The 16,519-nt window shown below is 37.5% G+C and overlaps 1 protein-coding gene across 1 annotated transcript; it reads right to left on the reverse strand.

Moving 5' to 3' along the window:
- Nucleotides 1-2,024: 2,024 nt before the first annotated feature.
- Nucleotides 2,025-7,027, reverse strand: LOC122025731 (importin subunit alpha-1b-like). The gene is made up of 10 exons (XM_042584598.1): nucleotides 6,679-7,027; nucleotides 6,432-6,528; nucleotides 6,254-6,345; nucleotides 6,019-6,150; nucleotides 5,742-5,927; nucleotides 5,490-5,653; nucleotides 5,335-5,413; nucleotides 3,373-3,501; nucleotides 2,790-2,917; nucleotides 2,025-2,694 (listed from the first exon to the last, which is right to left on the reverse strand). The coding sequence occupies exons 1-10, from the start codon at nucleotides 6,889-6,891 to the stop codon at nucleotides 2,367-2,369; spliced, it is 1,548 nt and encodes a 515-aa protein (XP_042440532.1). The 5' UTR covers nucleotides 6,892-7,027; the 3' UTR covers nucleotides 2,025-2,366.
- Nucleotides 7,028-16,519: the final 9,492 nt, after the last annotated feature.

A 16,519-nucleotide genomic window follows, 5' to 3' on the forward strand; every position in this document is an offset into this window, starting at 1 on the left:
ACCATTCTCAAGCGACCCTTCGACTATTTGCTGCTCAAAAGACGACCCAGAAGTGCTGAAGCGACGCCCCGACAACCAGAAGCTGCAATTCTACTTTTCTCTGTTGTCGGTATAAGATTACGATTGTTTTATTTGTATTGCATTTCTGTAAAACTTTTAACGATTATAGTTTTTGCCCAAAGTAAACGCTCAACAAGCGTGGGCCTTGGAGTAGGAGTCGCCACAGGCTCCGAACCAAGTAAATACTTGTGTTCATGTTTGTTACCTTTTATTTCCGCTGCTTTAAACTCGATTAGTGTTTTACGAATACGAAATGAAATAGCAACGAACGTTATTCACCCCCTCCCCCCTAGTGCTTCTCGATCCAACAAATTATACCTCATATATCTAGGTGGGTTAAAAAAAGGAAAAAAAAAGTTAAAGATTAAATAAAGAAGAAAGTACATATTCGTGTTATTAGAAGAAAAAGGGCAATTTAGTGAATGTAACTGTGAATAAGTGACATAGTCAACAAGAGAGTCTCTTCGAAATTACTTTATCTTTGTAATCAATCAAGCTTGTTGTTCTATGAAAACAAAATTTGAATAGTTTTAAAAATTAAAGAAACATTTGTTTTTTTTTCAATTTGGAGAGGTTACAACATGCAGATGATGAAACCATGTCGAGGTCTTACAAGAATCTTGAAAATTCTTTGACTCATAGTAGTTGTTTTGATATTAATGATGATGATAATAAAGTGCTCATTACCAAGATAAATAAAATCGATAATTAATGTAGTGAATTACTTGAAAAAAATGGATGGTCGTTTCTCAAATGCTCGTATCTTTTAAAATCGTTTTGACTATCCTAGTTATCATTAGCAAGTGCAGAATGAACTTTTTAAAGTTAAAACTTATAAAAACTTTTCTCTAATCAACCATATCACAAGAAAATTTAAATGGATGGGCTAAGTCCCTGAGGTGTAACACAGATGATGGATGTATGATATCTCTAGCGTAATGGTCAAGGGTCGATTCTCAGGAACTGACGACATGAGGTTTACCCTATCATGCATCTAATGTCATATTGTATATCTGTATGTACTTCCTTCCATATTCATAGGATCGATATTAAAAAAATTATTAATATAACGAATCTATATTTAAATGATTTGTTTAAAATTGATTGACTATATTATTATTTTTAGTTTAAAATTGCTAGCAACTTGATTGACTATATTATTATTTTTAGTTTAAAATTGTAAGGCAGGTTAATTTTTATTGATCGATTTTGATATATTTATCTTATGGTTCCATTATAATAGAAATATTTTAGCTATTATGAATTGTTTAATTTTTTATATTGTCTTTTAATATGTTGATTTAATTCCAAGAAGTTGTCATGGAACTAAAAGAATACGAACTCAATTCATAATTTAGGAGCTTTTTTTAAATTAGACTAAGCCCAAAAAATATTAGGATCGGCCCTACATTCAAATATCAAATTAAAATCACAGTTCTATTGCATAATTGTGCGTATTAATAAATGCAATTTTGTTGTCTCTCAATAGTGAACTTATAGATCAATAATATAATTTCAATTTACCCTGGACTATGATACAGTAATTAGGTCTTTTAAGCAATTAATTAGGTATATAAGGTTCAAATCCTAATTGTGACATGTTACAAAAAAAAAAAAAATCCAATGGGATAACAAATCTAAGAATATTGGTCGCTTATACATACCTCCGCAAATATTTCTTGATTTATTCTCAAAACCGATAAAAAATTTTCATTGTAGGAAACCAATAACCTCCAAGATTTGTCGGTTCAAAAAATTAGCTAACAAAAAACAAACTAATGTAACTTCAGTTGGTAGAGTGCTCCTTGTAGCTTATAATTCCAACATCAATTCGTTATGGATTTAAACCTTTAAAAAGATGCATCTCACTTCTATCAAATTACGCAAAACCTGTAGCTCTTGAAGGCCACACCACAACAGCCCGGATCAAAGTTAACTCACAAAACTACGGACAACAATAAACACGCTTGAACCTAAAAATTATCACGTTGTACACGAAGGCGGAAACATGAAATTTTGTGCTAGTCATTGTTTGTATCGGACTACAAAATATACCGGACTCGAGCTAAATATGTTTGAATGAATCTGGAGTATGTACAATATTACTTGTAGACGACCAATATATGGCGTCAACTTCCACAAATAATTCATTAGCCACCTGAGTTGACACGGAAAACATTCAAGATTCTCCTCCCATCTTCCATACCATATGACTAAAGACTCGAACAATTTCCTGCTGCCAGGAGATCCTCTGCTGGCATTTAACTGAAGTTGAATCCACCAGAGGGAACTTTGTTCTGGTCATTTCAGAAAGCAAATCCTGTTTGGGAAGCATCGCCAGCAGGCATTGCTTCATCTTCCTCCTCCAACCAATATGTTTCGAGAATCTTTACAGCTTTCTCATAGATCTCAGTATTATCGTGGCTCTGAAGATTTTCAATCTTCTCCAAACCCTCTGCTTCATCAATCATCTGTGCATACAAGTTCAGGCCTCCAGTAGAACCCAAGTTCTTCTCAGCTTCACCAACTTTCAGGATATTTTCAAGCCCCTCCAAACAAACAATAACGATCCTTGGGTCTGGACAGATGAGGAGATCACAGAAGGGTTTGATACAGCCCTGACTAACCAAATACCTAGTCAAGTACAACTGAAAACAATTAGGCAAAGAGATTAAACCTGGAAGATTTTGAAGAGGAAAAAAATACAACATGCATAACAGAATACATACTTTATCTGATCATGAGTACCACCAGAAGTGGCATTGGAGATTGCCCATGCAGCCTCCTTCTTGATGTCAAACTCAACAGTTTGCAATAGATGCACCAGTGGGCCAATAATCCCAGCTACTATCACAGCCTGTAACAATTCAAAACTAGATATGGTTTAGTCTATTAATTGAAATAATTTACAAAGACCATTAGTTATTTGCAAAATTTCATTGGGAAAAGAGACATTCTAAAGCCTAAGCTGGCAAATATCTACCACCATAAAGCTTCTGTAGTTTAGTCAGAAGTCCTTTAATCTTCTGTAAAATTACTGCAGCCTGTGTCTATTTTTTATCAGTATAACAAATACCAAAACTCAATTTGAATAGGGTAGTTCTAAGATCTTTAAGTAAGAAAACCAATAATATAGGTAACTATGCAAAATTGGAATATTTAAGGGGCACCTCTATGAATAAACCATAAGGCAGATTAGGAAATCTTGGACACCAAGTATCAAATGACTTGTAGTACTGGATGATATAGCATACTTAAATTATGATAAATGGTGTGATATGAATTTCAAATTGACTATTCCCATCAGCAAACCTGAATCTGGTCCTTGTTTCCAGCTGTGATGTTTGAGATGGTCCAGCAAGCTTCCTTCTTGATGCTTTTCTTATGATTGTGAGTCAAGAGGTTCAGAAGGCAAGGAAGTGCTTGATGATTGATAACATACTGAAGCAAAATGGAAAATGATATCATTTAGAGAGAAAAAAAAAGCAGAATATATTACTATCAATTCAACTGAAAATTGAGATAAATATATTGAAATAAAAGGAGAAAAGAATATGGATAAAATAGTATATTGCTGCAAAAAAAAAAAAAGATGAAGATGTGAGAAATCCAAACAGGGATGAGAGTAGGACAAAAAAAAAAAATAAACACCAACTATAAGAATTGGGATTTGCATAAACAAGAAGGAACTAGGTAGAATTTTAAAATATACAAAATGATTATAGGTGTCAGTGGGTGGTGTGAATTTTATAACAGCAGTGATCTGGATAACAGGTGGAAATAATATATAACTAGCAGCTCCAATGATCTAAACTGGAATGAGGAATACACTACTCTGTCTTTTTTCTCTTCAAACCACCATCACTGTCTCCTTCCCAAGTGTCTTCTCCTAAGTTACTCAGAAACAATACAAATATTTAACATGATCATGGACAAATGGAATCACAAGACTCAGCAGAAAAGTATCCAAATAATAGACAATGGGTACAAGACACAACATATTAATATCATAATATGTCACGTTGCCTTTTAAGGAATAGTTTTTTGTTATTTAGTCAAATTAATACTCAACCAAGTTGTTAGGGAAACTTGTTTGCTGTCAATTGGACATAATTTGGGTCTCAATGTATAGGATCAGGCTTCAATTGGTCAGGACTCAAGGTGCATTCAATTTAGATTCTAACCATGGTCAAATCAGATCTTTTCTGGCTGGCTAAACTGGTCTGTTTGAGTAAGAAAGAAGGGTTAGGTTCATTTATTGGTCTCGGGCATCACACCTCTAGAACTTTTTATTCTAGGATCCCTCCCCTCATGAATTTAAACCTGTTCTCATTGTTTTGCTTGCATCCAGTCACCTGTGCCTTCCTCACACACCAAGTAGCTAATCCCTCCATCTGCAGGCAGGAGATCTCCAATGTTTTCTCCTTCCCTGAAGGCATGGCAACAGATTCATCTTCTTCTTTTCATCTTTTCATCTTTCTAGTTTCTTCCCCTCATGTTCCTTCCATTCTTTCTGCTCAATTCATCTAAAGAAATAAAAAAGTTTGTTTCACAAGGCTCATTTAACATACCCATACCCTTGTCATTACCTTTTTGATATTCCTCGTTTGATGTGCATATTGGTCATAGTTTCATATCGCTTAACCGGAGCATTTATTGGTCGTCTAAGTACTGGTCTGTACCATCTTAAACGTGACTCTTAGAATTTTTCTTAGATGCAACCCAACTTTCTCTTTAATGTTCGCATCATCTCAAACAAGCATAATATGAATGTGAAAAATAAATCCAACATATGTAAAATGAAAGAAAAATCATATAGAAATGTCATTTGGCATGATAAAAATCATACGGAAGGAAACAAGAGGATAACTAGGCAAAGAAATTACAATCTATCCACTAACTAGTTTGCCCAAGTTGATCATACTATCTAAAAGCAAGGTAAAACCATAGTACCTACATACAAAAGTCTTTTAGAGTGTTGCACATTGCAAAAATTTAATACCATCATGAGAAGCTGCAAGTATCAGTCCAATAATCACAAGGTAATTTCTGAAATAATATACATGTCTTATTTTTTATTGTCTGGCCCGTTGCACTAGGTTAATTGGTTTACATCGAAAACTAAAACCATGAGCAAATTACGCATTTCATTCCTAGGTCAGATGCATCCACCACACTTTACTTGGGGTAACTATAAGAGACACAAAAATGATGCCCAATCTTGAACAAATCATGGAGAACATCATAAAAAAATTAAGCGATCATTTAGCACACCTGAGTTTGCACATCATCTCCTGTGACAATGTTACCAACTGTACGAAGGGCTGGAATAAGCACAGAAGGTGAGGGATGGCTGCACTTATAAACACTGAAAATAAGCATTTTGCAGAGAGGAATTGAAAATTATAACTAATGCAACCATATCTTACAGAAGAAGTTCTACAAGCCGAGGGCAGACACCAGCCTCAAGAACAGCTTGTATTTTGTCATTGGTACCATCTGACAGGTATGATAGTGCCCAGCATGCATCTGTCAGTACTTCTTCGTCGGCCAAATGAATTAACCTCTCGAGAGCTGGAAGTGCAGGTTTAACCTGCCCATAAACATACATAACAGACAAGCAAAAAAAATGTGTTTTGGAGTGGCCATGAACAATAGTCTAATACAGCCAACAGAAACACCTGTTCAAAAACTGGTGGCGGCTTCCCTCTGCAGAAGTTTGACAGAGTCCATGTGGCATTTCTTAACATGGAGAGTTTAGCATGCTCATTCAGCTGCTGCAGGAGCGGGAGTAAAGCTCCATTACCAAGTACAAGATCTCGACATCTTGGTGAATCACCAGCCACATTACCCAAGGCCCACACAGCCTAAATTACATAACAAGTATTGACAAATTTACCCACAGCCAAATTTCATGCATTGTAGGGGATTAAAAATTCTTGTTGCAGTAAATTTTACCTGTTCTCGGACATCGTCATTGGGGGAACTGAGAAGTTTGACAAAAATGGGAACTGCTCCATGGTCTATTACAATCTTAGTGTGTTCTGAGGTCCCTGAAGCAATATTGGTGAGGGCCCAAGCAGCTTCAAACTGCCACATGGCAAGACATGTTTATGTAAATACAGAAGCCAGTAAATCACAAAAAAAAAAAAAAAAAAAAAAAACACTTGAAACCTAGGTAAGATACACTTACCTGAAGTTGAGGAAAATCTTCCCTCATAAGGAACTCAACAAATCGAGGAACGACCCCAGTCTGTATCACCTCCTCAATTGGAGGGCTTCGTTCTAAATAAATGGAAAGTTATAAACACGACAATCCTTTTCAGTAGACGCTAAAAGCAAAAAATCATCTTTTTTAACCAAACTAATACCTATAGAGAGTAGTTTCCGGAACTGTGTAGTTGCCTCTATCTGCAAAGAGTTATCATCAGAATAAACGCCTGCCACCATTGCAGGGAGGTTCTCCAACTGCAAATTATCAGATCATTCAAAAAGGAAGCTATAGACTCCAAATCAAAAAACCAATGCAAAAAGCATAAACATCCTATCCCAACGAACAACCAGAGAGACGATTCAATCAACGGAATCAACAAACAAAAAACAGCAAAACAAAGTGACCTTTTTCTCGACGGCAGCGGTGTGGATAGGCTGGGGAACGGACTGGACAGGTTGCATCCCCTCCCTCCGTTTCTTGAGGAGACTCTCCTCCCGCCGGTTCTTTCGGATCTCTACCATGTTGTCCTCCCTCCGCCGCCTTCCCTCCTCCGCGTCGACGGCAACCTTGTACTTGTTCCGGCGGACTTCCGCTCTCTCGCTCGGCCTTAGCGACATCCTCCACAACCTCCCGCTAGCCTACCGATTGCGCTGAAGAATGAAGGCAGAGATCAAGCAATCCAGATTCGACCAGAGAGCAAACCCAAACCCTAGCGAAGTTCAAAGGTAAAGGGAGGACTTGAGTAAGAAAAAAATAAACATTTTATATGACTGAATTATGGAGATGATGCTTCTTCAATTTCCGCGACGACGAAAACATTCAATAAAATCCATGAAAATTTTAATTTCGATATTTTTCTAAATCAGATACTCAACTTTCATTATTATTCAAAACATGCACTACTATTTTAATATTTATCAATTTACACATCATATTCTTATAATATCCTTAACACATAACACATCTAAAGTAAATACTCATCTCGGCTACCGCCCATTAGAGTCGTCAATTTGAATTAGATCTATCAAATTAACTCATCCCATCAAATAATTTAAACGGATTGAGTTAGAATTTTATCAACCCAAATTTATCATAGACCGACCCGCCTAGGCCCACGACCCACACGGATCGACCCACAACGAGCTTAGGTTGACCCGCAAGTTGAGAAACATATATAACTTAAATTTTTTTGTTTATTTATTATCTTTCTTTATTATAATTTTGAAATAAAAATAGTACTTTTCATCCCACATAAATACTCATTTGTGTTCATTTATATTTAAAATGCATGTTTATGGATACATTTGGTTGATGAAATCTTTCCGAAGTAAAACGTTGAAGATATGAAATTTTTTTTTTATTTTTTTTAAAAAAAATTGATAGGCTCGCGGGTTGGCTCGCCAAACCCGCAACCCTCCTTGGATTGGGTTGGGTTAAAAATTTCCTAAGTCGCCAAGTTGACGGATCGGTCCGCCCCGTCCCGCCAAATGGTTGACCCGCCATGAGTCGGTCCGCCCCACCACAAGTTGGCCCGTTTGATAATTCTACTGCCAACATCCAAGCAACGAAACGTTGAGGCAAAATTTACCCACTTCCTAAAATGATTTCATTTAACACAATCATTACTGCTTTGCCGCCTTAAATTCTGTACTAATAGCTAACATATTCGATGAAGATGATCTTACGTAACATTGCCTGATACCGATTATGACAAATGGATTTAGAAAATGATAGGGATATTAAAGTCAGGATAAGATGGTGATCAAGGTTTAAACAGGATGATGTTTGTTATCTAGTTGTGTTGATCGCCCTGCATCAAAGTCTTGAAAGTGTGCCCGAGCGTCTCCTGAGTAGGATGCTTAGATATGGCCAACGGTTATAAACTATTTTTTTCGATAAAAAGAAAAATATATATCATAAAAAATGCACAAAACATACAAGGTGATCATGGAACCCCTTATTTCATGTCTGACAAAGTATCAAATCTGGAAGGGGAACCATGGTCATGTACATGTTCTCACTCGTGTGTCATCTATCCCTATCTCTTCTGCACATGCTGGATGCGAGCTCATCCTCAGTACTAGATATTGAAGTTGAGGTATCAATCAGCACTATCTGATATCTCTATTCAACTGCTCATGTGTCCATATCATCAATGTCCACACTATGTCCTATGTCTCTGCAAGAAGGTGCCCCACACCTCCTCACCTCCTCCATGTCTCTCGTATCTCCCATGTATCTATGAGTCTCTAGTGATTTCAAGCAGTCTCGATCCATTTCCTCCATTGTCATGGGCCAAGGACCCATGAAGCCACTTTGAGCAAGTGACCAGCTATCAACAGATTTGGCACACCTTTACCGTGAGCCATTTGTTGCGGGCTAGATAGGTCTTTATGCGATCGGTTATAAACTCGATCATACATAAGGTTTCCTATGTGCGCTCGATCGAGCAAAGCCCGAGTGGGCTTATGTGTATTCTGTTATTTGGACACTCCTTCACTGCCTGGTCCATTCCCTTCACTGCCCAAGTGACACAGTCATGTGATGTTCACACGGTCGTGGCATGCTCTGTCACTGCCCCCTTGCACGACCGTATAGATCTACACGACCTGCTCTGCCTCTAGCTTTGGAACTCCTGCACGGTCGTGTCTGGGACACAACCAAGGCTTTCTTGGCTTCTGGAAATGTTGCACGGCCGTGTGACACACACGGCCATGCACTGCTTTAGCTCTGGAAGGCTTGCATGGTCGTGTGATACTCACACGGCCTGGACACTCCTTTATTCTGCCAGTGCTGCAGGGGTGAGGATCACCACACGACCTGGGCAACTCCCAATGACAGGGTCGTGTGGCACTCAGGGATGGTACCTTCCTCCTTCGTTCAATTGTAGATTTTGCTTCGAACATCAATTCTTCTCTAAAATCGACTCCTGCATACACAAAATGCACAAAAGCAGATCTCCAAACAAAAAGAGTAAATATGCTAAAAGCAAAGCTGGAAGTACAAAAATGCATAGATAAAGTACGCGCAAAATATGTGAATGTGGGTCAAAACATACTAAACAAGTGTATACAATCTACGCACATCAAATATACCCTAAAGTCTGGTGATCTCTCTATAGTATAACTTAGCTAATCGATCTAATGAATTCATCCTATGAATTGATAGCTAGGGAGCAAATTCACCAACCCAACAATGATTACCCAAAGCATCATATCCTCTCCATGTTCTAGATAATCACACAATAAAGTCCATCGTAACAAGCTCTTATTTCCATTCCAGTATCTGAATCTACTAGGGCAATCCTACGGGTCTCCGATGTTTAACCCCCCCCCCCCCCCAACACACACACACACATGCTGACACACTAGACATCAAGTTACAAAATTTGCGATATCTTCCTTCATGTTGTTCCACCAGTAGGAACTCTTCAAGTCTTTATACATCGAGTGTCACTCGGACGTATCGCAAATCTGTATCGGTGTGCTTCTTAGAGTAACTCCTCTCGGACTGATTGAGACTCAAGAACACACAGAATCTTCCATGGAGACAATGAATTCTGTATAAATGATGCCTCCATTTTCAACGTGAAAATGACAGTTACTAACTCCAGATCATGAGTCGAATAACTTTCTCACAGTCTTTCAGCTGTCGAGAAGAATATAGTACTACTCGACCGTGCTGCTTCAGAACTGCACCCAACCCCTAGTACCATACTTCTGTGTAGAGTATAAATCCGTCTACACAAGAAGGTGAAACAGAGATGATGCAGTTATCAGCTTTTCATTTCAATTCATGAAACTAATCTCAAAAACATATGTCCAGGAAAATTTCACACTCTTCCTAGACAATTAAGTCAACGACATGACAATGCTGGAGAACCCTCAACCAATCTCCGGTAATATCTAGCCAAACCAAGGTAGCTGTGAGTCTCCTGTACACACTTTAACTACTCCCAACTGGTAACAGCTTCTATCTTCTGTGGATCCACAGGTGTACCCTACTGGTGACCATGTGTCCCAGAAATCTCATAGAGGACAATCACAATACGTACAACTGAACTTCATATATAGATGTTCCCGTCGAAAACATCCCTAGATCTATGCGAAGATAATGTACATGATCCACCTTGGATCGGGAATAGATCACAATATTGTCACTGAAGACAATATCAACTGCCAAATACCCTAAGAATACCAAATTCATCGAGTCCATAGAAATATCTAGGGCACTATAAGCCTAAATAGCAATATCAAGGACTCCTAATGTCCGTATAATAGACATACTCAATCATAAGATCACTGGCAACAAGTCTATAATCTGATCACCAACAATATCCACCAATCTCAAATCATCCTCAACATCAATCAAACCTAATAGTCCCCTGAACAATGATAAAGAAAAAGGAAAATATCCATCCTTCAACACCCACTGCTAGGAAGCTTAGATATATTCATCATGGTTCAACATTGCACGTAATGTTGTACAACTACAAAAATTATATCTAGTGGGAGAAATCCATTATCAAATTTCTTTAGTGAGACAACCCAGTCATGTACTCACCAATCTAATTTCCCACTATTCCGCTCTCAATCATGAGCTACAATCAAGATGTAGAAATATATCACCATCCTACCAAAAGTGTAGCACGACTGAAATCCAAGGGCTTCCCTTGATTTCCTTATCGATGACCAACAACCCTCCAAATGCAGAGATATGGTCAATACATGAGACATGAGTATACAAAACTCTACTATTTTTATCCTAAAATATCCAAAGAGTATATCAACCTCACCCTTCAGATACTCAAATATCCATAGTATAGGAATAACAACCCAAACTCCAAAGGGTCACTTAATCTCCTGACTCAGAGTCTACCTATCAAGAGAATATCACCACAACTCTCATAGGCGTGTCGTAAACATCCTCCGTCAACTGTCGACATAAGGTTGAACACCCTGATCCGACATATAGACTTCAAGACTTTCAGTAAATGATCAGGTGATCAAGGTCTTGAACTACTTATAGAGACAATGATTGTTGAGACAACTAACCATTATCTTGTAACCCATACTACGATTGCTCCACCTGAGGTTCCGTAACCTTTAGTGACGAGCAATGGACACAAGGGTAGAGGAGCACCCTCAACAAGTAGCTAATCGACATAATTGTCGATCGTCACTCTGCTCCTCGAAGATTATCATCTGACATTTCCATTCGGTGATGTTGGAACTTTGTAGGTGTTAGGCAACTAACACCACATACTCTGCATCACTACAGATCATATATCAATATGTACCATCGAGGATATTGTTACGATTCTGCAAGTACACGGATTCGTTGCCAGTAATAAAGATTATCGATCCCACAAGGACTGGTTATAAGCACTAGCGATGACTCACTTAAGATTAGCTAAACTACCGATAGTTGTAAGTTATCTAGAGAAAAGGGGTTTGGAAACGGAAACAAGAACTAGCAAAGAAGAAGTAATAGACTTGGTTTATGAAGAGTCCTAGCAATTCAGTTTCGTTGTGGTGGTATTGATGTATCACATTCTATCCTTTACTCATTGCCCATTAACATGCATTCGCCGGAAGCTAAAGTATCTATTCTTAGGTACCAAATAAAGAAGATCCCTATGAAATCCTGTAACGGTTAACCCCTGTCATTAGGGTGCCTCGGTAGATCACAAGAACACTACTCTAATTGGTGTCACTAAGGATAGAGATAAGGAGCTTAGTTTGGTCTCTTACTTCCTTGTGGAGGAGTTGTTTCTCCTTTCAAGAAAGTACCCTAGATGTCCGTGAGCGGGTTACCCCTGTCACTGTTGGGTTTGCAAGGTTGCAAACATAGTCCCACATTGTAAAACACATGGGAAAGATCATGAGTTTATAAGAGAAAGATATCTCCATTAGCATGAGGCCTTTTGGGTAGAGCCCAAGAGCAAAACCATGAGGGCCTAGGCCCAAAGTCAACAATATCATGTAAATGTTGAGATATATAAATTCTTTTCGATCCTACAATTGGTATCAGAGCCCGGATTGCCAGAAGTTTTAACTACCGACTGTGCACAAGAGATATGGTCTGATTGAGCCATGTGGGTACAATATTGACCTCGAACAAAGAAAGTGGTGTTGGTTGCTATGCGGAATATCATATCAGTTCCCCTGTACAAAACTTTTGTACAAATCCTGAACCTTTACTAACATCCTATTATGTTCTTTAGAAATTAAATTAGGAATCACAAACGGAACTTAACATTATTGATTCCAAATTTAACTTATTTGTTCTTAGTGGTTTAAACTTGGATCGCAAACGATGCTTAACATTATTGATCCAAATCCACCCATGTTACAAATTCAATTAAATATTAATTTCTAAAATTGACTTCCAGGCTGCATGGCGAGGTACTAAACCTTCTTGGGTATGGGATCATCCACCACCGCCTAGACAAAACCTTTTAAATAAATTTAATATTTAATTTCCTTATAAAACCCTAGGTTTAACCAAAAGGAACAATCGAATCACAAATTCGAAAAAAAAACACAAACTCAAATCACAAATTCGAAACCTAGAATCATATGCCTCTTGTATTTGGTATTTCAAAAACTATACAAAGAAAACTAGTATGATGCGGAAAACAATTACTAGTTATACCTTTCTTTATAAGCAGCAACCTCTTGATCTTCTATCGTATTCCTCTTCTTATCTCTGATGTTGTGTGGGCAACGATCTACCGAGTTGAGAATCCACCAAGCCTCCTTCTTCCTTCCTCGAAGTTTCGGCCAATCACCTTTCTCCAAGAGATAGCAATTCTCGGCCACCAACCAAGCTCCAAGGGATACAAGAGCAAAGCCTCCTTTCTCTCCTTCTTCTCTTAGCAAGAACCGGCCACCACAAGAACTCCAAGAAGGGGATGCACCGGCCACTAAAGAAGAAGAGAAGAGAAGAAGAATAGGGTCGGCCACACACCAAGGAAGAGAGGAGAAACTATAGAAGATATGTTGTGAGGTGAGGCACCTCTACATCCTCTTTTATATTCCTTGGTCTTGGCATATAAGGAAATTTAATTATAATTAAAATTCTCTTATTCTCCTTGCCATTTGTTAATTAGGAAAATTTAATTAAAAATTTCTTTTAACCCATGTTATGGCCGGCCACATCACATGCTCCAAATAAGGCAAGTTTTAAACATAAAATTAAAACTTCCTTATTTGTTTCCGAAAATTTTTTAAAATAAAAATTTATCTAATAAAATTTCCCTTCATGGTTGGTTACAAAAAGAAATTTTATAAATTAAAAGCTCTCTATTAAAACATGTGGATGATTTCCAAAAAGGAAAGTTATCTTTAAAGTTAAAATCTTCCACTCAATCTACAAATAAGGAAAGATATTAAATCTTTTCTTAATCTTTTGTAAAAACTATAATAGGAAAGATTTAATTTTAAAACTCTCTTTTATATCATCAAGATGGTTACAAAAAAAGAAAGTTTTATCAAAAATTTAAATCTTTCTTTTAACTACAAATAAGGAAAGATATCAAACCTTTCACTTAATCTTTTGTAGAAAACTATAAAAGGAAAGATTTAAATTTTAAACTCTCTTTTAAAACCATGGTATCCACATAAGAAAAGATTTTAAAAAATAAAATCTTTTTTAATTTTACATGGCAGGCTACACCAAGCTTCGGCTCCAAGCTAGGGCCGACCACCTATACTTGGCTCAACCTATGGCTTGGCCGACCCAAGCTTGGACTCCAAGCTTGCTTGGTCGGCCACCTAATAGTTGGGTAAGAAGGTGGGTATAGTTGGGTATAACACTTTATAAATAAGAGGCTACGATAGGGACCGAGAGGAGGAATTGGTTTTGGTCTCCCGATGAAATTAAGCTTCCCGTGTTCGCCCCGAACACCCAACTTAATTTCATCAATAATAATTCATGCCACTAAAGAATTTTATTGAACTACCACACCAATCCCAAATTACATTTTGGGCTCCTTTTTATCATGAGTGTGTTAGTCTCCCTGTGTTTAAGATATCGAATGCCCACTAATTAAATGAGTTACTGGCAACTCACTTAATCAATATCTAGCTCCAAGAGTAGTATCACTCAACCTTATCGTCATGTCGGATTAAGTCCACCTACAGGGTTTACATGACAATCCTTATGAGCTCCTCTTGGGGGCATTATCAACCTAGATTACTAGGACACAGTTTCCTTCTATAATCAACAATACACACTATAAATAATATCATTTCTCAACTTATCGGGCCTCTTGATTTATCGAGCTAAATCTCACCATTTGATAAGTCAAAGAAATAAATACTAAATACACGTGCTTGTTACTATATTGGGATTAAGAGCACATACTTTCATGATAACAAAGGTCTAGTTCTTTTATTAAGTCAGTATAAAAGAACTTACTTTAAATGGCCCAACTCAATACACTCTGAGTATACTAGTGTAATTTTATAGTTAAGATAAACTAATACCAAATTACACTATAACTATTCCAATGATTTGTTCCTTTCCATCTTAGTTGTGAGTTACTGTTTATAATTTATAAGGAATTGATAACATGATCTTCTATGTGTGACACCACACACCATGTTATCTACAATATAATTAATTGAACAACTATACTTAGCATATAAATATAGATATTTGACCAATATGATTCTTTATTTCACAAGAAAATGTTTACAAAAGCTTAGACTTTTAGTATACACTCTAACAATCTCCCACTTATACTAAAAGACTATCCTACCATAAATACTGTCATACATCTGATTCTCATTCCTTCACCATGCCCATCAAAAGCTCTTGCCTTAAGGGACTTAGAGAAAGGATCTTTCGGTTATCATCTGATGCAATCTAGGCGACAACAACTTCTCCTCATTATAAGATGTCTCGTATTGGGTGGTACTTGCGCTCTATGTGTTTACTTGCTTTATGGGCTCATGGTTCCTTCGAGTTTGCTACTACATCATTTATTATTACAATACACTGTAATAATTTTGGGCAAACCAGGAATCATATCTAACTCCATCATGAAGTTTCTGAGCCATACAGCTTTTATGGCTGCCTCAGAGGCTGTTATATACTCAGCTTCCATAGTGGAATCCGAAAAAACACCTATGCTTAACACTCCTCCATAGTTATGGCTTAACCTCCTATAGTAAACACAAACTCCCGAGGTCGACTTACTATTGTCCCTATCTGATTGGAAGTCAAAATCCATGTATCCCATAGGGAGTAAATCACCTGCCTTGTAAACTAGCACATAATCTCTAGTCCCTCTCAGGTACTTTAATATATGCTTTACGACAGTCCAATGCCCTTGTCCAGGGTTACTTTGATATTTGATAACCATGCCCACGGCAAAATAGATATCCGGTCTCGTGCACAACATAGCATACATTAGGCTTCCTACAGCTGAAGCATAAGGAACTGCTTTCATGTCCTCTATCTCCTTTGATGTCTTCGGAGACATCTCTTTAGATAAAGCTACTTCATGTCTAAAAGGTAGAAAACCTTTCTTAGAGTCTTGCATGCTAAAACGAGCAAGGATTGTATCAATATATGAAGCTTGGGACAAGCACAACATCCTTTTCTTGCGATCCCTGATTACTTTGATCCCAAGAATATATGCACATTCTCCTAAGTCCTTTATATCAAATTGTTTGGACAACCATACCCTTACTTCCGACAACACTTTGATATTGTTTCCAACTAACAAAATGTCATCTACGTATAGTACAAGAAATACCACCACGTTTCCATTACACTTCTTGTATACACAAGACTCATACGGACACTGAATAAATCCATATGACTGGATTACTTCATTAAACCGGATGCTCCAAGACCTTGAAGCTTGCTTCAGTCTATAAATAGATCGATTTAGCTTGCACACTAGATGCTCTTTGCCTTTTTCAATGAACCCCTTTGGTTGCTTCATATGGATGTTCTCTTCAAGACTTTCATTAAGGAAAGCTTTCTTGATATCCATTTGCCAAACCTCATAATCCATATGAGCGACAATAGATAAGAGTATCCAGATAGACTTAAGCATGGCTACTGGCAAAAAAGTTTCCTCATAATCGATTCCCTCTTTCTGAGTGTACCTTTTCGCAACAAGCCTTGCTTTGAAGGTTTCCACCTTCCCATCTATCCCTTTTTTCCTTTTCTAGATCCACTTGCATCCAACGGCTTTTACACCATTGGTGGTTCCACAAGCTCCTA

Source organism: Zingiber officinale, chromosome 1A (assembly GCF_018446385.1).
Source record: "Zingiber officinale cultivar Zhangliang chromosome 1A, Zo_v1.1, whole genome shotgun sequence".
NCBI lineage: Eukaryota > Viridiplantae > Streptophyta > Magnoliopsida > Zingiberales > Zingiberaceae > Zingiber > Zingiber officinale.